We start from the raw sequence: 22,997 nt of genomic DNA on the forward strand, positions 1-22,997 counted from the left end.
CAAAAATGAAAAGTCTGTCATCATTTACTCACCTTCGAGTTGTTCCAAATCTGTATAAATTTCTTTGTTCTGATGAACACAGAGAAAGATATTTGGAATAATGCTTACAACCAAACAGATCTCGACCCCCATTGACTCCCATAGTAGGAAAATTACTTTATCATTTTTTTTGTTCTGTTGAACACAAAAGAAGACATTTTGAAGAATGTAGGACGGCAAACAGTTCTGGGGCACTTTTGACTACCATTGTATCATTTCCTACTATGGTAGTCAATGGGTGTTGAGATCTGTCTGGTTGTAAGCATTCTTCCAAAAATCTTTCTCTGTGTTCATCAGAACAAAGACATTTATACAGTAACAACTCGAAGGTAAATGATGTCAGAATTTGCATTTTTGTATGTAAATTTTCATTTTCAAATTGTATGTGATGCACAAAATTGACTTTAAAATATGTAGTTTATGTATGGGTGTGAAATTTTTGGGGGATTTTTATGCCGTCATTGGGCTAGTTTTGGGCTGATTCTGTTACGCAGATCTGGCAACCCTGTATACAAGGCAACAACACGGTTTATAAATAATGTGAACATGTATCTAAATGAACTTCTTTATAATACGCTGGGGTTAATAGCAGGCAGCAAACTGTGATCTTATCCTCATTGACCCAAAGAGTCAATCCCTAAATGTTAAAACTAAACAATTTAATTACAGATTTGAGAAATGAAGCATACGTCTGTCATATGCCAAATATGGTGCCAAATACTGCTGCCCTATGAGGCCTGCAACTTGATCCGTTACTAACAAGAGGAAAGGATAATACTTCAATCAACAAAATTTGGAAAATTCTTTCATCATTTATTCCACCTCATGTCATTCCCAGAAGATATTTTAAAGAACGTTGGTAACCAAACAACATCGCCACATTGACTTCCATTGTATGGACACAAAACATTTCTCAAAATATCTTCTTTTGTGTAATACACAGAAAAAGAGAGTCATATACAGGTTTTGAATGACATGAGGATGAATAACTGAATTTTTATTTTCAGGTGAACTGTCCCTTTAACTGTAGATGAATGAAAAATGCCTACAGTATGTTGGAAACGCTGTGTTGCGTAATTCTTACATCATCAAAACCTTAATGATACACTATTAAAATCAATCTTCAAGCGTTTCTTTCTTTTAATGAGGATGAATATGCTCTAAAGTCAGTAAATGTACGCTTTCAACGTCATTAGCTGAGGCATCTATTTCATCATGTCCATTATGTTAACTAGATGGAAGACGTCAATAACTCTGTCCATCACACACCCACTACAGACCATCTACGGCTGACACGATCAGCTATGAATCTTCATTCTATATCAACAGATTTTTCATTAAAGTCACTTCTTTGCGAGTGTGCAACTGTGGGGAACCAGTTGTATAAAAGCCCCACGGTCATTATAGTAAAACACACTGTCAGACAGGCCCATGAGTCCCAGTATGCCAGCAATAATGGAGAGAAGCTTTTAACATGCTCTGATATCACAAATGGTTTTCTTTTTAAGATCGGCTCCTCTATTACTGACAGATTCATATATCTTTTGAGATTAAAAAGATTTGTTTAGAATCTACAGTAGCTCACTCTCTTTTATCACAGAGCAGTCAGAAACTGCCGATTCGGACCCTTGACACAGAAGAATCATGCCTGTGACGCACAAGAGTCCTGGGTCGATGCTAACTGTCTTGGGGCTTCCACTGAGACAGAAGACATTTCGACATTAAAAAAAGCTGAGTGAGGTGTTCATTCGTATGTTCAAATGCAGTGAAGACTATAAATGTGTAGACAAACAGATATACAATCGTTACATTTTGATTTAAAATTAGCAGTTCTGATAAAGATGAACTAGTGTTTCAACATATGCTTTCTATAGGAAGGAAATGGAGCCAGAGAGGTAATCAATAAAAACAGAGTAGCAAAAGAAAGTTGATATCAGCTTGTTTTCTTGCAAAGTCAATAGAAAGGAAGAGCACAGGAAACTGCGGGACTGATCTATCAGATACTGTAACTGGCTTGTTTTAAAGGTGAAGCGGAACTGGAGAAGACAGGTTCTCCAAACAAGTTTCCCAAACTTCAGAAACCGACAGTCTTGGTCCAGTGTGTAATTTTTTGGAGGATCTAGATGTTTTCAGAGGTATACAAAGACCTTCCATAAAGTGTTATGCTTTTATTATCTTAGAATGAGCTATTTCTATCTACATACACAGCGGGTCCCTTGCATGGAATCCGCCATGTTGTTTCTACAGTAGCCCTGAACGGACAAACTGCTCCACAGAGCGCTATTCGTAAATACATGATCTGCTTTGTCAAAGAAGCAAAAATATGACGGCATCTTAGTTCTGTGTCAGCCACCGTAGTGCTTCGAAAGAGAGGGGTGGAGTGAGCCGTTAGATGCCGCTAAATTTCATAGACTGAACCTTTAAACTCATGCCATTGGTGAGCTCGTTTTTTGCCGAAGTTCTAATAGCATGAAATATGTTTCATAGTGTCCAGCGCTGAAGTAAAAATTTCTGCACCCAAGTCGCAAACTGTATTTCCTGGGCTGCATGAGTCAGCTGAGTTTATCTACAGCCGTTACGATGAATGATAACACGGACAGATAGATCTCTCGAGCTATTACAGACTTCCCCTGCTCGATCAAACAGCAAAAGCAATATTAAAGTGATGGTTCACCCAAAAGTGAAAATTCTGTCAACATTTACTCACCTTCTTGTCATTTCAAACCTGTATGACTTTCTTTTTTCTGCAGAACACAAAGAAGATATTTTGAAAAATGTCGGTAACCGGCACCCTTTCACTTGCACTGATTTTGCCTATGAATTTTCATTTTAGGGTATCCTTTAAAAGCTCCACACTTTTGCTTAATTTAACCTATAAATGGCTTCCTTAGCTGACTTCATGTATAACACACTGGAATAAGAAGCATATTATCAAATAAAAAAATACATTTAAACTCCTGCTTCTGAGAAGTGCACCAATGTTGTTTTAATTCTTTACATCACGTCCGTTTTATTTGCAGTTGTAATCTGTTCATTAAAAAAAAACATTAGTACATACACAGTCACTACCAGAGCCAAGCCTTACCAAGTTTCAACAGCCATAATTAGTCCCATGAGTGGAGGCATTAACAAACGGAGGTTTTCAGACTCTCTCATCAGTTCCTTATGTGTTTTCTTCCTAATTTCAGCTCCGACAAATTCAATCCGTGCTGTAATTTATTGTCACCCCACAAGATGAAATGCACAAGTGCGCTTGTGTTTAAACTAGCAGGATGTCTGTCAAGTGACTCCAAATGGCCATTAGTGCTGGAATAAATATTATTACAAAGAAGTTGGTACATCTGAGGCCGTTCAGTGCACAAAAGAGATTGATTTGTAACTTCTGTGTCACAATAAAAATATCAGCACATTGTTTTGAGCATAGACATACGCCGTGCAATAACATTTACATTTCTCAGCCAATGTCAATGGTTTACAATTTATGTGGGGTACAAAATGTTCTGTCTCCAATGACTTTTTAAATATATATTTTTTATTATTTGACAGTCATAAGGAATTGTGAAAACTCATGCTTGTCAAGCTTTGAAATCAGTTGAGAAATGCTTCTATCCAGAAAAAAACGCAGCTCGCTTACTCACTTCTGTGCACTGTATGTGGCAGTCTTGCCCTCTCCAAAATGGCGGCACCGGTCCACGGACATGTCGCAGCAACAGGACAAAGCGCTCAAAGAAGTATCCTATGATTTTAAGGGTCCAAATGATGACACAAATGCTTACTAAGCTTATGCTTTTCGCCCCATTGTAACAGTTGACACTTTTTTAATCTATGTGATTGTAAACACAGAAAAACTCCAAAGCAAACAAATGAACCTCCAGGATTCATGTTTTTCACTCGTTCCATCCAAATAAAGTGCAAACAGCTGGTTCTCACATCTCATTAATTATTGAAAGCGTCTGAGTAACGACTGTGCTAATCACCTGTAAATATGCTCCAGTGAATTCAACAAGCCACTAATAAAAATGTAACACCTTGGAACGGTCTTCCTACTGGTTTATAATTGGGCTGTACTGGTCTTTAACAAACATATATGAGGACGCTCTCATGTTTCCAGCTCTGACTTTCAGAATTCTTTGCCAGACAAGACCACCCCTGACACCGGTGATTATAAATACTCCCTTAATAAAACAAATAGAAACGGCTCTAATGGAGGCTCAGACCCATGTACAGTATGAATCATCTTTCTCATGTTGCTTCAACTCATCAACTAAGCAACTTTATTAACTGTAACAAGTTTAGTCTACCTATATAAATAACGTGAACACCAGTTGGTGATCTCTTATTTCAATACGCTGTTAGACTTCAAACTTTCTCACAGTATTTTATATTGTGTTTATTAATTAAATAATAATTCATAACTTTTGAATAGTCTTCAGTGGACTGTTCTTGTACCATTCGTCTTTCTGAATATCTTTCAGTCGCTTCAGAGATGTTGGAGCAGGCTAACTCTTCTCATAATAGTGGAAACTAATTTCCTGTATAACAGCTGCTGAATACAACTTGTTCATGGCACAACTTGTTCAAAAGCTTGTTTTGGCACGTCGACAATATATAGTAACAAAAGAAAACCACAACGTTTGTTTTTGTTTTACAGTAGCCTACAAAATAATAACCTGTATAATAATGGGTGTTCATATCTTTGCCAAACCTCTTTATATATGAATGTGTTTGGTGTAAAGCATTAGGCCTACGGTTTAGTTGACTGTTACGGAATAACGCTCCCCTTTTATCACTTTTATTACAGACTCGAAGTCCAATTCAAAAATTAAAACAAACAAATGACATAAAACACATAAATGCATAAAAACTGTACAGCAGTAACCACATAAGAAGTCAATGTATTACAAAAATACAGTGATACCAATGCCTCTACAGCCTGGACAGATACCGTTCAGAACTTACACTTATATTAGTTAGGCCCTCAATTATTTCATTTTTTGACTCATTAAGCTGACAGATAATTTTATATATGATTGTGTAAAACAGCCTGAAAAGTATTTACTTGTAGTCCCACAAACATTTCACTTGCACTATGCCACCTTGGTCTCCACAGCAAAATTCTCATTGCATCATTATAGGCTACTTGGAGCCTTTGCAAGCTTGCAGTATTATACTTTGACCATAAGTGAGCAGTATATAATGGTGTGCAATATGCTTTAAACAATCATATTTTCACTTCATCTGAACAGAAACCAAACTTACGTAAAAGTATGTTAGCCTGTATTTACATCGACGTTGCCTCCCTATGTATTCATTATCTGTCAAATGCTCAGTAATAAAATGCCCAAGATATTTTACTTTCACATCCACCATTAGATTCTTATCAGACAATGTGAAAACTGGAAAATTTAAACTAGGTCTACAAATCATAATAGTACTCTTGTTAGCATTATATATAGGCCTAATAATAATAAAGCCATAAACAAAAAATATGTTCAAGAGCTGCTAAAGATCAGCACTACTCGGACTGAACCGCTGGGTAAGTTACTCTGAAAAAGTAATTAATTACTTGTTACTAATTACATATTCAATAGTGTAAATAGATTACTGTACAAATTACTCTCTCCAAAAAGTATTTAATTACTTAATGCTAATTACTTTCTATATCCTATCAACCTTGATTAGTTAAGCGATGCAAGGTTAGACATGAAACGACTTAATTCAAACAAATAAAATATCTTCATAAAGTACTCTTATTAACGGACTGAAGTATTACAAATGTGAGAAAGATACATTAATGCATTCCTTTTAAAGTTAGACTTTGAATTTTAATGTAAATTCCACTATTGTATACCTACATTACACACAGTATTTCAATTTCAGTAGTTCAATTACATCAGAAGTAACTAATTAAATTACAGAAAAATAAGAGTAATCCATTACTTTACTTTTTAAAGGATAATACAGGAATTACAACATTAAAAAAGTAATTACAGTAACTAGTTACACCCAACACTGGACTGAACACAACAAGATCATCTGCATACATGATGTGATTCACTAAAATATTTCCAAACATACAACCCGTTTTTATGGAATGATTTTGCGGACTAAATTAAAAAGGAATTGCAAACTGCATTTGCAAATGCGTTTTCTATTTGTTTGTGTCAAAATTGTGACATAATTCAAACACAAATGCAAACCGTTTGCATTTGCATTTACGCGAATATCTGCCAAATTTCAAAAGGAAAAGTAAAGTCTATTTGCAAATGAATTACCTGTGTCTTACGAGTTACGACCCTGCCATATTTAAATCGCAATAGCAATTCCCCATATTCCATTTCACTTCCTCTGGCGTCACGTATTAAGCCTGCCAAAACTCAAATGAAATCGCAAATCCCTTTGCATTTGCTTTTCCTCTGACTTGTCAATCACCTGTCAATCACTGGTGGGGGTGGGCTTATTCAACGGGGCATGTTTGTATCGGGAAGTGACGTCATTCACCGTCGCAGTGGTGGCAGTCAGTCCAACACTAAGGTGACACCGTCAGGGCGACACCGGTTGTGGCTAAAAGGGATTCAGCTACAGCTAAAAGCCAAAATAACAATAATGGAACAAACGAGGATCCGATGCAGAGTTTCATATAGAGAAAATCTTTTCAATGAATCACAATTGCGGTACTTAACAAGTATAATTAAAAAAGTTTAACGGCTCGATTAACAGATGAACACAAACAGTGGTCTGGATCTCAATGAGCTCAGTGGTAAGAGCATTGCATTAACAACGCAAGGTTGTGGGTTCGATCCCAGGGGATTGCACATACCTATGTATAAATGTATAGGATAATGCAATGTAAGTCGCTTTGGATAAAAGCGTCTGCCAAATGCGTAAATGTAAAATGTACTTCTGTGTCCAGCAAACTCACTAAAACACTGGAGCACAAGTTTGTCTTTGTCTCACAATGTTATGATACACAAATAAAGAGATGTAGAATTCACGTACTTTTGTCATTTATTATTAACTCGTTATATGCATAATGAACAACAATGATAATGCAGGATGCTGTTTATTCATACAAAGTGAACATGTTTTGTTATGGTTTACAACACATATTAATCAGTGTTGTCAATAAATGTCATGTCCTCGCTTTGACTTTGGAGTACTGTGAAAACGAATACCATAAACAAACAAACAAACAAACAAACAAACAAACATGTGTAGAGGAATGTTGCAGAAGGTGATGATTATCCATCCTGCACCGAAGTTTCACATGCTAAGTGATGCCGCTCTGAGCCCAGAGTTCCAGCGCGAGTTATTTCCAAACAAACAAAAACTACACTGTTTTCAACGCCGATTGTGAGTGCAGTTTTAACTGCACTCCTAATGTGTTTAGCTGTATCACATGTATCTACTTAAGTTCCAGTCGACGGTGAATGACGTCACTTCCCGATACAAACACGCCCCGTTGAATAAGCCCACCCCCGCCGTTGATTGACAGGTTTCTGTACAAGTCAGAGGAAACGCAAATGCAAAGGGATTTGCGATTTCATTTGAGTTTTGGCAGGCTTAATACGCGACACCAGAGGAAGTGAAATGGCATATGGGGAATTGCCATTTCGATTTTAAATATGGCAGGGTCGTAACTCGTAAGACAGAGGTAATTCATTTGCAAATAGACTTTACTTTTACTTTTGAAATTTGGCAGACACTGTATGTTCGCGTAAATGCAAATGCAAATGGTTTGCATTTGCATTTGAATAATGTCACAATTTTGACACGAACAAATAGAAAACGCATTTGCAAATGCAGTTTGCAATACCTTTTTAATTTAGTCTGCAAAATCATTCCATACGTTTTGCAGGCTTTCAAATATTTAGATAAATCATCCATATAGAGGTTGAACAAGACTGGAGACAAAATTCCTCCTTGTCTTTTTGAGATTTGATTTCTCCACTTTACTTGCATTGATGGTGGGCATACCAATAACTCAAAATTCTCACAATATATTTAGGCACTCCTCTTTGTGTCAGCTTTAGAAATAGCTTTTCATAAATAAAGCTTTTGATGCATCAATGAAACACAAAAACACTCATTATTTTTTTTCTCTCTACTTATTTACTATTCCTTTAAGAGCATATATACACAAGTCAGTGCCATGTTTTGCTTTAAACCCAAACTAATTTTCTGCCGAGTTAATCTCACTTATCTATCCAACAAAATAATTTCTAAAACTTTAGATAAAATACTGGCTAAGGCTATGGACCTGTAATTGTCCTAGATTAAAACAATATTGAATTTTCCTTCAATATTGAAGTTTTCTTTCTGTCTTCCAAGTAAATTGTAAGTAATGCAATTGCTTTTTAGACAGTGTAAATAATGACTTATAAGTACAATGTTGACAATGTTATTAACAACTTTTTTGAAGGAATTCACCGAAAACTGTTGTACAGTTTGTGTTCACCTGAGGATTGCGGACGTTTGAATGGTTTCAGACACGTTGCAATAATACTGGGTAACAGCTCCACCTTGTGGCTACAATAAGAACTCGCACTGCTACTCTGCTCTGAGTAGTCTGAAAATGCTCTGCTCTGAAAATGTCATCTTTAACATAGTGTTGTTGTGTCATCTGTTTTAACCTTATGGTATAACCATTTTATCCAACCGCTCTGAGCTGTTAAGTTATTACATGACCTACCAAATTTGGTGTGTACTCTGATACAACTTGCTACAATATTACAGTTGAAAGTATTGAATCTTAAGGAAAGTTCATACGTTTCATTTCATGTATGTTGCATGTCTAAAATGTAGATAAATGTTACCATACAAATCTGGTAAAAATTACATACAAAAAAAAGTGTTGTTTCTCTCAGGGGAAAATGAGAATGAAATGGTGTGTACATTAAAGGCGCAGTTCTTGAAAATCAGCGGCCACTAGCGTTGTATTATAGTTTTGCAACGAATCTCTGAGTCATTTGCTCACCCCTCCCTTTCGAATTACGACGGTGGCCGCAACAGTAAAAAAAAAAGATGTCGTCTCTACTGAGACAGCGGATAACAGTGATACAAGCAACGATGTTTCTTTACAAAGGTAAGGCAATATATTAACGTAATTAATCATTTAACATGTATTCTATTGCGAAAGTTAATGTTACAATTCTATAATTAGATATATTTCTTGCGTGCTATCTAGTACACGCTGAGAGTAGTGAAGTAACTAAAGTTAGCTAATCGTAAATAGCAACGCTGTTCAAAGCGTTTGATCAGACAGCGACATGGGCAGTTAGGTGTAAGTTAGAAGACGTTTGTCTCCCCCTTTGTAAAGTCAGGAACAAGCGGAGTACGTACCGCAGGGACGGAACAACATTATTATTCGGAGGTTATATGGCCATTGGTATAAAATGCTAACGTTACCCTTTCAACAAAACAGTTGTTTGGTAAACATTGAAAAAGTGGAAACATTGAAAATGAATTATCTTACCAGTCTAGCAGAAAACAGGCAACTTCGGCGTCGCCTTGAAAACATTTGTCTTTCAACAGTGCCTTCCATCTGGTAATAGATACACCGATGTTTATCCTGGATTTATGCCGCCGTTTGTCTCTCATTCGTCTGGCAGCATCACGTTTGCGCTTCTTTGACGACGGAGATTCACGCTCTGTCGGCGCTTGTGCACAATACGCATGGTCCTCCATTTTATCAAAACTTCTAAGACAGAACAATCAATTGCTTCAGACGACGACTACTCCTCCTCCTCTCCGTACTACGACTTACTACTTTGTGCGTCTTCAACTCAGTGATGACGCAAGCTGCGTCTAAAAAACACACAAAGACCAACATATACGAAACTCGCTCTGTAGAGCTGTTTGTCCGTTAGAGCTTACTGTACAAAACATGGCTGCGCAACATAACAAATTCCATGTAGATAGGCCCGCTCCCTATGTAGATACAACTGGTTTATTCTAAGGTAATAAAAACATTACTTTTCATTACGTAAGGTTTTTATACACATCTAAAGACACAGTTTTGTATGTTATATTGCATTTCTGTTAATAGATCATACAAAACATCCCGCATTGTACCTTTAAATTTAGTACAATTACTATAAGCTTTAGGGTATATTAACTAACAAGTGAATTAAAAGCAATGTAATACAGAATGAAGACTCAAATGTTTGCAATAACTTCCTAGTTACCATTAATGAGCGGCAGCAGATTCATGAGATGAACAGCAAGCATGTTTAAACCTCATTGATGTCTATTAACTTTATTGTGATCCCAGCTAATGATAGATGGGCTGTTACCTACCAGATAGAGGTTCTTTATGGTTAACTACTTTAATTCTAATAATTAAAGCATCTAAGCATTAAAATACATCTTCAAAGTCACTAAACATGTGTCAAAAAAGCAGAATTGCTTTTAGAGATCCTGTAAGTGCTCTTTCAAGTTGTGGTGCTTGCCAGTGCACTTCATTATTAGATTGTTATGTGGCTCTGACTCGTGTTACATACTTTGATGAAAGATAAAATATGCACATGAATACAAATACATTGCTTTCATGACAAAATCATGTGTCCTTTTATTCAGTGACATGGTGCAATGACTCCTGGTGGTGTGTGTTTACAAGACTGACAGATTTTCAAGTGTACTCTCAATACATTTATTTAAGCAATATACAATATAAACATCAAATACTAGGGGAGACATCAGTGATCACAGCTTTGGGGGTCCTGTTATTCTCCAGCCCTCCATTTTTCCAACCTTGGTGAGCATAGCCACCGTTCCCAGACCCAGACATGCTGTGGTACCTGTGATAGCACTGTGTGCTTAGAGAAAAAAAAAGAGCACTTCAGATTTTTTGTTAATCAACTTTGAAACTGAGATGTTATAATATAATATAAGAATGAAATAATGAAAATCATGTGAATATTGTTGTGTTTGATATACTCACTCCGTGCCCCAAGGAAAATACCGGAAGCACATCCACCAATGAAATAGTTAGTGGGGTCATCAGGTGCATCTCTGGCCTGTGCGCTCAGACAAGTGGCCATTCCAAAGATGGCCCCCATGGCGGCTGAAAAGGTAGCGAACACGAACACATTTTTTTTAACCAAGTAATTCTAATATGCTTAAAGGCTGGGTAACCGATTTCCGAATTACGCTTTAGACCAGTGGTTCTCAAACTGGTGTCCCCAAGATGGATCCAGGGGGGCCACAGATTTTGTGGCATTTTATGAAATATAGAAATTTATCATAGATTTTATGCAATCAAACATCAGAAAAATGACACCACCAACCAAAATTATTGAGGTTTTAGCATTGTATAACTGAATGTTTTTGGTTTAATTAAAATTCTAAGTTTAAGATTATAACGTCTTTATATGGGGGGCCGCAAAGCGATGCACTTAACACAAAGGGGGCCTTACAACGAAAAAGTTTAAGAACCACTGCTTTAGACAACTGAGTCGGGCCGAGTACCAAAACAACCTTGTAGCCAATCAGCAGTAGACATGTGCCCGGTTAACCGCAGTTACCACCAAATCCTGCTGAAACCGAGCTGGCTGAGATAATGCAAGGTATCGATTATTTTATTGATTCGTAGCTTGTCCGTGAAGCACGGCTCTGTGATCAGTAGAAATGCTGCTCGATCTAAAAGCACTGCGAGTTTGAGTCGCTTATAACGTGCATTTCAAAAAGCAACACCCGTCAAACATGATCATTATAAATATATTTATTATCATAAAAATATCTGAGGAGGCTTGAGGAACAGTGATAAAAACATGTCCTTAGGCATTTCCTACTACGACGTGTGTTATATACGGCTAAGAGAAATCGGACACCCCGCCTTTAACACAGGTGTAATTTAATATCTAGTTAATCCTAAAATAATGATTCAGAAAAATCGACCTATATAATTGTAGAAAAATTGCTGAAAATGTCATCTTTAACATATTGTTGTTGTGTCATCTGTTTTAACCTTATGGTATAACCATTTTATCCAACCACTCTTAAGTAAGCTGCATAAATAATTAAAAAATGTAAACATTTGTAAAAGGTGAAACAAGCAGTTGTAATTAAAGAGATTATCATGTGAGATTCTCTGATAAAAAGTGCACAAAATGCACAAAATCAAGCAGACCAATGCACTGACAGAAAACACTAAGTATACCAACAACAACAACATGGGAACAGAAAACAATAATTTTCCATAAAAGTATTATTTTTCTCTTACCCATGGTGACAGTGCCTGATGTTGCTCTGGTCAGAGCCTCAACAGCTGTCTCAGGCTGGTATGCCACTATGTGGTAGGCAGAACCGACCAGCCCTGCAAAACAATAACAACTCTTCTATTTTGCACTTTGAACCATTTATAGTAATATTTCTCCAATCTCTTATTTTTATCACTATGGCATCAGAGCCATGTATTAACATAAAAAAACCTCAACAGTAGAGAAACAAATACACTAAATATATAACTCAGTGACAGTAGATCTGGAGATCTGTGTGCAAACAAAAACAACCACAACAGAAAAACACCACTGACAATAAAACTTGTAAACAAACAGATGTTATAAATATAGCTAAAAATATGAATATGATACGAAAATTATAAGAACAGTGCATTGTATATAAACCAGCTAGCGTCTATGCTAGCAACTTAGCTTTAAGCGCACACAAGCAGATTTTCTGTTTAACACCTAACTCAAGAGATCAGTTAGAGGCTCTGAAACACAAATATCTATCAGACTGACCGATTGCTGTCGCTAATTTCGTGGTGATCCATGTTTTTTCCACGCAGTCTTTGCCCTCCTCTAGATCCCAGTAGCCCATTTCTGCCTTAGATCAAGGACACGACCGAAATATCGCGAGAGGTGGAGCTCTTCTTTCTTGCGCTGTTTTGAATGTAGTTCATGCACGTGGAGAGTTTTCTGCCCCCTCCAGGCTGAAAGTACAACGGCCGATCAGCTTTTTAGTCAATTATGCATCATCTATAAAAAAACGGTATCATCAATTGATATCGTTAAAAGTGAAATGATCTATTAAAGAGAAAGCCTATTTATTTTCTATTCTTTCATGACATAATGCAGATGGTAATATGTAACATCAGTAGCCTACATATCAGCAATAGAATAGAATAGAATAGAATAGAATAGAATAGAATAGAATAGAATAGAATAGAATAGAATGTCTGTCTTTATTCTATTTAACAGATCTGTTATTGTTTTGCAGCCCCCAGAACAGACAGTGTAAAATAAGCAATGTAAACAGACAACACGACGATGTCATTACATAAAATAAATACTATATATTGTAATAGTATAACAAAACCCCGAGTATAATGCAATAAAATAAAACGAAAAAAAGAGAGATTTTTTTCTTTATCAAAATTAATAAATATGGGGGGTGAGTTGTACACAAAATAAGTTACGGTATTGTTATAAATCCACGCTTTTTTATAAACAGGAAATCCATAGCTAAAATTGTATTCACGTAATATTATAGTGCAGTATTGTTTGTACAATTTGCTGGGGTATGATTGGTCGGCTGCTGTAAGTTCCATTTCCGGGTCAGCAGCTACAAGTTGCTGTTGAAGTTTGGTGTAGATGACACGTCAGCGGACTGCAAAACAACTACAAATCACCACACTTGATTTTATATGACAGTGTCATAAATCTCCGCGCTGCATTTTAAAACACGTTCTCACTGGAGAACAGACGCGCAGATGTACAAAAGCCTCTAGAGGCGTGACGGCGCAGTAGCATCATGCACGCGAGTTAGATTCAGTCCGAACACTTCCGAACCAGTCGAACCGACCCAGGAAATATGATCTGCACACGAACGCAGAATAATTGTGCCTAAGGAGGTTACAGGAACGGTTCGTGTTTTCCTCATACTGAGCAGCAGACATCGGGACATGTCGTCCCCGTCGCCGGTGCAGATCAGAGAAGCGAACGCGCATCTGGCTGCGCTGCACGGGCGCGTCACCAACCTGGAGCAGAAGCTGGAGGACGCGGAGAAAACCGTGCGAGAGCAGGCGGAGAGTCTCATCCGCAAAGATGAACAACTCAGAGCTGCCACACAAGAAATCACAGAGACCAAAGACAGGTGAGGAAAATCATCTTTTTACACATTCGTTTTGTTGTGTTGATATCTGATCATGTCATTTAATATTAGTAGTTATTAAAAGATATTCATGTGTATCACATCAGCATAAGATCCTTGTAAACATTGTACTTTTATATGTGTAAAATGTATGCGGCTATAATATACACATTGTCACTAATCTTTTTTATTTACATGTAGTTTGAAAACAAAATGACCAATGATTCCTCATTGGCCTTTACATTACACAGTGACTGTCTGTCCTATGTATGATTATTCATTTTACAATTTCTTTTTTTGTAAAGAGAGATTTCATTCCTTCACGAGAAGCTTTGTCACTCAGAGGAATCCATCCATAAACTTAACCAAATCATTAAGGAAAAAGATTCCCTAATTGGACAATTACAACATCGATGCCAACTGCTGGACAACATCTGCAAAAGCCGTCCATTACTGGACAGCATGCTGGCACAGATAGCCGAGGCTGAGAGAATGGGCCCTGTTAGTGACTTGGGGAAGCCCACAACAAACAACTCGCTCACTGATGGAGAGTCAAACTGCAGCCTCAGCCGCCTCTCCAATCACAAAGACTTCTCACTCAGCGAGGATGACTCGGATGATCAGGAATTAGATGGGGTTGTGTTTGGGACCACTGTATGAGTCACAGTTGAACTGGTCCTTGTCTCAGGTTTAGCGGCCTGTGTGTCTTGATGGTTACAAATAATTAAATGTCCGTCTGGTCATCATTTGGTAATGTACTGTACTCAGTGAATAGGATGCTAGTGAAATGAGAGTTTTTTGTTTGTTGTCTTTACAGCATATTTCAGATTTGAAGTGCTCTGAATTCAATATGCAGTTGTTTTTTTATTGTTAACTTGGTTTCTCTCCCCTTTTAACTATTTGCAAATGCTGTAACATGTTGTTGACTTTTTTGCATCTTGGTTCCTTTGGTAAAATGTTTTTAAAATGTAAGTCGGGAAAACTCTCAATTTACTGTTACAGTTTGAGAAGGAACGTGATAGAACAGTAGCTGTTTTGGCAACTGCTCCCTGTTTGAATATCATCTACTCCACTGTCCAATTTTTGTACTTTGTAGTTCTTACAACAGACAATTTTTTCAGCAATGAATAATCTACAAATCATTTATGCTGATGTAAAGCATTTTTACATCATTAATATTGTTAAGCTTGCATGACGTATTGGACAAATTTGTATAAAAAGTTGTTTTTCCTGTAGTTGCTTGCATTTTAGGACCTGGGACTGAAATTCAAAAGTAACAGGATAGAAATCAACCAATGGGAGACTGAGATACCCACCAAGCATTGTTTCCTTGTGCAAAGCACTGAACCACAAAACTGCTGATAAGTGACAGTATGATGTTGTCATAGTGGTGTACTGTACACCAAATGAACACTGCAATTTATGGTGCATTGTATATAATTAAGTGATCTATGCAGTGAACTTGTTCTGAGAGCATCCCAAAATAGTGCCCCCCCGATAAACAGGGAGCAATTTCCAACAAAGACAGGCTTACTGCTAACAAAATTACAGGCCAGCGGTGGTTAAATAGTGACAAAAAGCACTTGCTTTGGTTCTCTTTATAATAGTTTTACAGTTGTATCTGTGACCAGAATGATGAATGAACTGTGTTATGTCAGCGTATGACAACTGTCTATACATTTCAGTTTTGTTGATGTGATAGATTTTTCTGCAGATTCATTTTGTTCGTTCTTGTAATTCGGCCTAGCAGAAATAAGTCTATGCAAGTCATTTATATTTTGCCATATTTATTTATATCAAGCTATACAGTATGTGGATAAACCGTTAAAAGTGCAAGTAATGTAGTGAATGACTTGGATTGTACTGATGATGGGGCATTACTGTTGTAGTTTATGTACAGCTTAATATGTCCAGTGGATCATTTGTCTTAAGATATAGTGGTTACGCAATATGTTAGTGTTGGTTTTAAGAGTTACATGTCATTCTGCATTGCAGCATGGTAACTACTTGCTGGTAAAATGGTGCCTAAAATACTCTTGGTTATTTGGTCAATGTAATTATTTAATCTAAGAAAAATAAATTATTTTGTTACTCATCAGTGCCAATTCTTGTGTAATGCTCCCTCAGATGCACAGTGAGTTCAGGTATTCTTTTCAAGTATACTATTAAAGGGTTCAACCCCCCCCAAAATCTGTCATTTATTCACCCTCACATCACTGAAAACCTGTATATGACTCTTTCTTCTGTGGAACACGAAAAAATATATTTGGAGAAATGTCTCAGTGGTTTTGTGTTCATAGATTGGAAGTCAATACGAGTCGTTTGGTGACCAACATTCTTCAACCATGTTTGTGTTCTGCAGAATAGAATACGTACAGATTTGCAATGACATGAGGGCAAGTAAACAGTAATTACAAAAAAAATCTTTAGAACTTAGTTAAGCATCATTGATGTTGAATACAAATCTTTATTCAATTATTTTAGACATTTTTACAATAGACTTTTCATTAATAGCAAGTTATATTTTATGAATTATTTATGTTGCATTAAAAGTGCTATAAATTTGCACTGCAGAAAACAGTTGTGATGACACAGCAGAAGAATAGACCTTACAAAGCAACTGTAATGGTGGGTGAGCACTAAGGTAGCAGCATCCTCCCCCTACCAATGCAGTTGTGGAAACCTTTGGTCCCATCAGGGCCGACAGGCTGGCGCACTACCAGGACACTCACAGATCTTGTAAGATGCTTGGGTGAGACAGAACTACCCATCTCAGGCTGAATGACCTGGGCAGCGTGTTTCCGTTTTTGGACCCATGGGCTGTTCATGAACCCAGTGTCATCTGGCGAGAGATCACCTGAGCTCTTGCATCGACTAAAGGAAGTGGTAACAGGTGCAGTGGGCGTGCTGCAAAAATGATGCGTGGCCAAAGTTGAAGACACATGACTGCACGGAAAAAGCTTGCGAGGCAGGAGGGGGCTTCCTACAGGACTGCCAAGGGGATTCCTGTAAGGGTCAGACCGGAAAGTCGATATCCGCGGGACAGCGAGGGGGCTGCCATATAGGGCCTGTGGGCGAGAAACCCTGCGGTTGGGTCGGGGAGACGCAGGGGCAAAATCAGACTCGGAAGAGCTGTAAAGGGCTGAATCCTCCAAGGAGTAAAAAAACTTCCTAGATTTTCTGCTTGGCTTTTTCAAACTATCATTGCCAATATGCTCCTCATATTCGTCCTCCGCTAGGCTTTGGCTCCACCCTGGCTTACGAGTTCCACGGCTACCCAACAGGGCCACACAGATGCCTCTTCCTCCCTGCATCTGTTCTTCTGCCTTCAGGGCTTCGTAGGCCTTGCGGGCACCTTCCAGATACTCGTACTCCACCACAGCACACACCTTGCGCCCCAGTTCCATGTGTTTTTTGCAGTAACGTTTCAGCTCTGCAGGGATCTCTTTTCCTGGGCGTAGAATGCGGAGAGAGGAAATGGTGCCGAAGGGAGAAAACATCCGCATTGCCACTTCCATGATGCCTAAATGCTCTAAACCAGGTGACCCACTCATCCCGTCTTTGACTGGGGAAACCCCATCCAGGAAGTTCCAGGCCAGCATTAGCTTGCTTGTGGGAATGCACAGGAGCCAGTCGGGCACCAGTGTCCTTCGTCGCACCTTGGTGCCGGTCTCGTTCACTTCCAGGTGCTCAGAGGTTCGCGCAGCCGCCAGCGTAGTCCGCCAGTCACGAGTGAGATCTTTAATCTGTTGAAAAAGACCTTTTACAATGTTGTCATTTTATTTTGACTAGAAGATAAATCGGAGCTCACCTTTTTGAAAGATGTCAATAGCTTCAAACTGACATAGCCCATTTTATTTCTTTGAACATGTTTTAGCAGAAAAGCATCCTCTGACAGATTCTGATCAGAAAGGTAGTTTTCAAGCTGGGTGGCTATTTTTTCTTTCAAATCATCATTTGGTGGAGTCCAAAGTTCATCCTCAAAGCATTCCTCCTCAAAGACATCCGTCAATTCAGTTGAACTCCTGCTCAAACATGTAATAGTTTATCCATTTATTTGTCTGGATTTTACTTTTAGAATATTGTTTTTACTGTCATTTTAGAAACACACAAAACTAGTTTTTCATTTGAATAGTGTTTTGTTGTAAAACACATACTAAAATTTATCAAATTTCACTCATAATACCCAAGCAGTGCCTTACCCATCCAAACTATCATTCAGCCCATCATCACTATATGAAAATGGCCCCTTTGGCAGGTGAGGTGCTGTGACTTCACAGTGGAAAATGTCCGAGTAAATGGGAGAGGACATACTGTTGACACATTTATTTTGAAATTAACATTCACAGGGAGGCATGCATATTCCATTAAACTTTAACAGAGTTGTAAACAGCCTACCTGACGTCTTCCCGTCGGTTCTAGTATACCGCCAAACATCACCTGAGAGCAGGTGATTCCTTTTACAATACTCATTTAAAGGTTCCTACGTCACAATTAAGGAAAGCTGTCTATTGGGCGGTCTCTTGTACGTGTTCTTTAGCATGTGTGTTCGACTTCATGTGGCGCTGCGCAGGCCGATCGGCGTATTACATCCAGTACCGCGAGAGCAACAGAAAAGTGCTACTCTCGCGGTACTTTAATGTCACATGCCGCTTAGTCTGCGCAGCGGCGCTTGAAGTCGAACATATCTTACGTCGTCCTTTCAAATACTCCGCATATTTAGTCTGGTTTGGGCTATTATTAAAGTTTTTTAATACAGTAATGATAACACGCAAGATTAGATGTTTTGTATGAGTTTATTATTATTAGGCCTATTAAAGAATTTTCAGTGTTCAAAAAAACATTTGTTAGAATGCCTGACAATTAGCTTTATTTATTTATTGTTTGTATGTATGCTGAAATGCAGTGGTTATTATATTCTATAGGCCTACTACGCATGCTCATTTCAAAAATACATTTCAAAGGGTACTTTCAATGTTAAAGGCATTGTTTTATTCTAGCTCAAGACAGGAATATGATTACTCCAAACCGACATCCATATTATTTCCACTTAATATTTCCTACTCAGTTACTAACCGTACTAAACGTTTAATGAGTGTGTTAGTTACTTTGCGACCCATGCCACCATTGACCGACCATGGACCCGACGTTTATGTGTAATTTGGGGAGGAGGTGTCAAGATGAAGTGTAAGTGTATTCCAAGTGAATAAGTAGGACCACAGGGGATCCGTGAGACAGTGGTGCAGGTAACACTGCAGAACCCCCTGCTCGGCTTCCTGTATATTAGAACCCCCGTGTTAAAGACATGTTTTTTTCTCACTTGTGTGCGAGGCCAAGATGAAGGTTGTCTGAAAGTCCTGCTAATTATCTAACGTTTTTCACAGCCAATAAACACGCTCAAGATAATGTGTGCTCAACCATATTACAGATTCAGTAACTGTTGCCTTTGTAAGTGTTAGCCACTCAGAAAGACCGGAATTAGAACCATTGGCAAACGCTAATAAGACACACACACACAAAGTCACAAAAAGATACATTACCGACAGATCATTTGATGGGAACTACGTGCAAAGGCATAAGAAAGTAATGGGTGCTGTCTTTAAAAAATTTCCGAAAATATTACATTCGAATGAATTCTTTATTCTGGGATTTGAGCAATATTCAAGTTTTATATATAGGCTATAAACTATTCTATTCTATTCTATTCTATTCTATTCTATTCTATTCTATTCTGCATAAAAGGAATATTGTAAATTGTAATACTATAGTTCAACAGTAGGTGGCACACGTAGATAGCAGGTTGTGCTACTGATTGCTGAACCGCTTCAAATGAGCCGCAAATAAGCATTCTCAACAGTGAATACGGCAATTTTTTATTTTCACATATTTTCTTATGAACTCCACTTAATTAAAAAACTTAAAGGTCGCGTCGTATCAAACTCCATCTGTGATTTATTTAAAAAATGTTTTTTTATATTATCATTTATCACACTAACTGCAGATGGCGCAACAGAACAGTGCATTGATTTATTTCAATTGGGTTGAATCGATTGTTTGGACAAGTCATTACAGTTCAAAATACATTTTAAAATATGTGACACATAAATGCAAAAGCAATACTTTAATAAAGGGCTGCGGTCTAGACACATGCACCATTTTGGCATTTTTAAGTAATTTGATTATGAACGCATTTTAAATGAATCGTGGTAAGTAAATCGGTCGAGCAACGAATTCCCCTTAAGATGTTGACCCCAGTGTTTCTGCAGGCTGGATGGTTTCGTAACTCGTGCACAACAAGCTGTCTCATGACAACATCGAGCTCTGATCCTGTGACTACCGTCTATTATTAGCCGGTGGAACTGGAACAGCCTGGCTGATGAAAGTTCCAGGTAACAGAAACTCTACCGCCTTCTAGAGCTTCTGCAGACGCCTTGTGTTTTGCAAATGAATTAAGTCACCTGTGCGATGCCAAAACTGATAAAAAAAATCAATCAATTCACCATTTATCATTTGTGCAAATATGTGCACCAGGGGAGTCACAACAATCATTTGTTCAATGCAATTTAGACCAGCGTGTGCTCTTGTATTTCGCTTTTGAGGAAAATTGGAAATACGAGTAAAATGCTGGCTTTACTAAATGGTGCGCAATGATGCAATGCTTTCACATATAACTGCAATGTGAGCATATAAAGCAACAGGGAAACTCCATCTTTCCATGAGGAAATTCCATTGGACCTGGTACAAACAAACTGAAAAATAATAAGGTGCACGATGTGCTAATTGTTTGGAAAGGTTCCGCGAAACAGCCCACGTGGGTGTAAGCACTAGTTTACCCCGATCACCAATGATTGAGGGAGAGCAAGATTCTTTCTAACCAATGAGAGAGATGAGCGTTAAACGGAGCCACGCCCACACAAGAGAGGTATATATCCAGCGAGTTTCGCCAGTCAACGGCAGATACAACTTCACAGACTCGGAGAAACTATCTAGGGATTACGACTCCAAGCGAATTCAGGATTATACTTTTGACAGAACACTTGAACTGGAATTACACATTTGCGGAGCTTCTTTGAAGACTTGTGGATTACTCTTATTCGAAAACAAAATGACTCTGGAAGAAGTCGTCGGATCCAACATTACTGATAAAAAGTAAGTTTTTTTTATTGCATTTACACTTACCCATTTTCAATCGTGATAGACATCTTACTATATAGAGATGGTCTCGATGGTTTCTAACCACTCGCATGTTTCTTACAGAATGGACACTGTAAGCAAAGCATTAGAAGAGCTGCTGGTTGCAGCCCAGAGACAAGACTGTCTGACAGTCGGAGTTTATGAATCTGCAAAACTCATGAATGTGTAAGTATATCACTTGTTTGAATGTTATACGAAAAACAGTTTTCATGTACGTGCTTCTTCAAGCACACAGACGGGTGACTGATTGCATGTCCTTTTGATCCACAGAGATCCAGACTGTGTGGTACTCTGCGTTCTGGCAACCGATGAAGAAGATCATGATGATATCGCGCTGCAGATTCACTTTACGCTCATCCAGGCGTTCTGCTGCGATAACGACATCAACATCCTGCGCGTGTCCGGTCTGAGGCGCCTCGCGCAGGTGCTCGGCGAGCCAACCAACCTAGACAACAGCGAGCCGAGAGATTTCCACTGCCTCCTAGTCACCGTAAGTAGACTCGTGATATCATTTGCGAAATGCATTCCGATTCATCTTAATTGCATCTAAAACGCGCCAACACGACGATAACTTACCTTGCATTTCATGCATTTTCACAGAACGCTCAATGCCAACCACTGAAGTGCCAGGCGCTAAATGACGTGGGGAACTACTGCGAAGAGAGCCGCTGCAAAAACCAATGGATTCCTTATCTGTCCCTGCAAGAACGCTGAACAACTCGCCAAGCTGTCGCTGTTGATGAAAGGATGAGAGTCTTTCTCTGCGAACGAAAGCAAACGTGCGCTGCACCAGGAACCGTTGACTGCTGCGTCCTTTGACGGGGCTGAGAGAGGGAGAAAGTGGAGCTCTTGGAACGGCACACCCTGCCCTTCAGCTTATGTCCTCCGTGGGGGGAAAAGGTGGTCGTTTTGGTGTCGGAGGAACAGAGCTGTGGGAACATGAACTGCAAAGGACTGCCCGTCGGCGCGAGCTGTGATGGAGAACTTGCAGGCGGGCGGCGTGGGCGCGTGCGCCCCCAGTTTCATATGTGCAATGGGTTGGAAAGCCACTGTACGTCAGCGCCAGCGTATATGCCTATGGTTCACTATCGCTGACTGTGGGACTATGTATTTTGGAAATGGCGAATGAAAATCCAGTTTTGGTGCCGGACAACCATGAACTGCCGTAACCTGTATGCCAAGCTATTAATGGACTGCAATTGCTTCTGTAGACTGCACTGAGAAATAGTGTTTGTGGAACTATGAGCTGTCGAGCTATTAAGTGCATACTATGAATTGTTAAAGTTATTTACTGTAATTTAAACCGAGTAATATATGCATTTATGTTATTGTCAATGCAACGTTGTTACAATAAATTATTGATTGAGAATTGCATAAATTTGACTGTTGTTTTGCTTTGGGGTGAGGGGGTGTAAGGTTGGTGACACTGCCAATGTATCTCATAGATGACATCAAAAGGATACTCTAGATTCACTTAACTGGTCAAAAGTTCAGTTATTTCATTATTTTATTCTGAACTGCATAGCAAGGGGGGTCGAGTAGGAAATGCACTGGTGCATATACATCTATTCAAATGTTAAAGTCCTAATGCAGGTGGTAAGCAGGGTAAACAGATCACACAGTTTGCCAAAGGATAGTCTTCACATCCTCCTCTCCTGGAATCAACGTCA

At 38.6% G+C, this 22,997-nt stretch overlaps 4 protein-coding genes across 4 annotated transcripts; 2 read left to right on the forward strand and 2 right to left on the reverse strand.

The window, feature by feature from the left end:
- Window positions 1-9,049: 9,049 nt before the first annotated feature.
- Window positions 9,050-16,310, forward strand: vmac (vimentin type intermediate filament associated coiled-coil protein). The gene is made up of 3 exons (XM_057362866.1): window positions 9,050-9,124; window positions 13,933-14,136; window positions 14,439-16,310. The coding sequence occupies exons 2-3, from the start codon at window positions 13,946-13,948 to the stop codon at window positions 14,791-14,793; spliced, it is 546 nt and encodes a 181-aa protein (XP_057218849.1). The 5' UTR covers window positions 9,050-9,124; window positions 13,933-13,945; the 3' UTR covers window positions 14,794-16,310.
- Window positions 10,667-12,917, reverse strand: ndufa11 (NADH:ubiquinone oxidoreductase subunit A11). Its single transcript, XM_057362868.1, has 4 exons — window positions 12,783-12,917; window positions 12,263-12,355; window positions 10,982-11,104; window positions 10,667-10,856 (listed from the first exon to the last, which is right to left on the reverse strand). The coding sequence occupies exons 1-4, from the start codon at window positions 12,859-12,861 to the stop codon at window positions 10,744-10,746; spliced, it is 408 nt and encodes a 135-aa protein (XP_057218851.1). The 5' UTR covers window positions 12,862-12,917; the 3' UTR covers window positions 10,667-10,743.
- Window positions 16,311-16,652: 342 nt separating the features above from the next.
- Window positions 16,653-18,627, reverse strand: larp6b (La ribonucleoprotein 6, translational regulator b). Its single transcript, XM_057362855.1, has 4 exons — window positions 18,532-18,627; window positions 18,336-18,446; window positions 17,945-18,158; window positions 16,653-17,879 (listed from the first exon to the last, which is right to left on the reverse strand). The coding sequence occupies exons 2-4, from the start codon at window positions 18,443-18,445 to the stop codon at window positions 16,773-16,775; spliced, it is 1,431 nt and encodes a 476-aa protein (XP_057218838.1). The 5' UTR covers window position 18,446; window positions 18,532-18,627; the 3' UTR covers window positions 16,653-16,772.
- A 2,453-nt stretch (window positions 18,628-21,080) lies between these two features.
- On the forward strand, window positions 21,081-22,705 carry gadd45ba (growth arrest and DNA-damage-inducible, beta a). The gene is made up of 4 exons (XM_057362857.1): window positions 21,081-21,282; window positions 21,391-21,492; window positions 21,598-21,817; window positions 21,928-22,705. Exons 1-4 carry the CDS (start codon window positions 21,239-21,241, stop codon window positions 22,039-22,041), a joined length of 480 nt encoding a protein of 159 aa, XP_057218840.1. The 5' UTR covers window positions 21,081-21,238; the 3' UTR covers window positions 22,042-22,705.
- The last annotated feature ends 292 nt before the right edge of the window (window positions 22,706-22,997 follow it).

The sequence above is a fragment of the Triplophysa rosa genome, linkage group LG20, assembly GCF_024868665.1.
Source record: "Triplophysa rosa linkage group LG20, Trosa_1v2, whole genome shotgun sequence".
NCBI lineage: Eukaryota > Metazoa > Chordata > Actinopteri > Cypriniformes > Nemacheilidae > Triplophysa > Triplophysa rosa.

Excerpts from the sequence above, each read along its gene's own strand:
- ndufa11 (XM_057362868.1), bottom strand. The coding sequence starts at position 12,861 with ATGGGCTACTGGGATCTAGAGGAGGGCAAAGACTGCGTGGAAAAAACA. Across the intron at positions 11,105-12,262 it reads ATCAGGCACTGTCACCATGG|CCGCCATGGGGGCCATCTTT; the intron begins GTAAGAGAAAAA and ends CTACCTTTTCAG. Across the intron at positions 10,857-10,981 it reads TATTTTCCTTGGGGCACGGA|CACACAGTGCTATCACAGGT; the intron begins GTGAGTATATCA and ends TTTTTCTCTAAG.
- vmac (XM_057362866.1), top strand. The coding sequence starts at position 13,946 with ATGTCGTCCCCGTCGCCGGTGCAGATCAGAGAAGCGAACGCGCATCTG. Across the intron at positions 14,137-14,438 it reads ATCACAGAGACCAAAGACAG|AGAGATTTCATTCCTTCACG; the intron begins GTGAGGAAAATC and ends TTTTTTGTAAAG.
- gadd45ba (XM_057362857.1), top strand. The coding sequence starts at position 21,239 with ATGACTCTGGAAGAAGTCGTCGGATCCAACATTACTGATAAAAA. Across the intron at positions 21,283-21,390 it reads TCCAACATTACTGATAAAAA|AATGGACACTGTAAGCAAAG; the intron begins GTAAGTTTTTTT and ends TGTTTCTTACAG. Across the intron at positions 21,493-21,597 it reads TCTGCAAAACTCATGAATGT|AGATCCAGACTGTGTGGTAC; the intron begins GTAAGTATATCA and ends TTTGATCCACAG.
- larp6b (XM_057362855.1), bottom strand. The coding sequence starts at position 18,445 with ATGTCCTCTCCCATTTACTCGGACATTTTCCACTGTGAAGTCACAGCA. Across the intron at positions 18,159-18,335 it reads CTGAATGATAGTTTGGATGG|GAGTTCAACTGAATTGACGG; the intron begins GTAAGGCACTGC and ends ATGTTTGAGCAG. Across the intron at positions 17,880-17,944 it reads TATTGACATCTTTCAAAAAG|ATTAAAGATCTCACTCGTGA; the intron begins GTGAGCTCCGAT and ends CTTTTTCAACAG.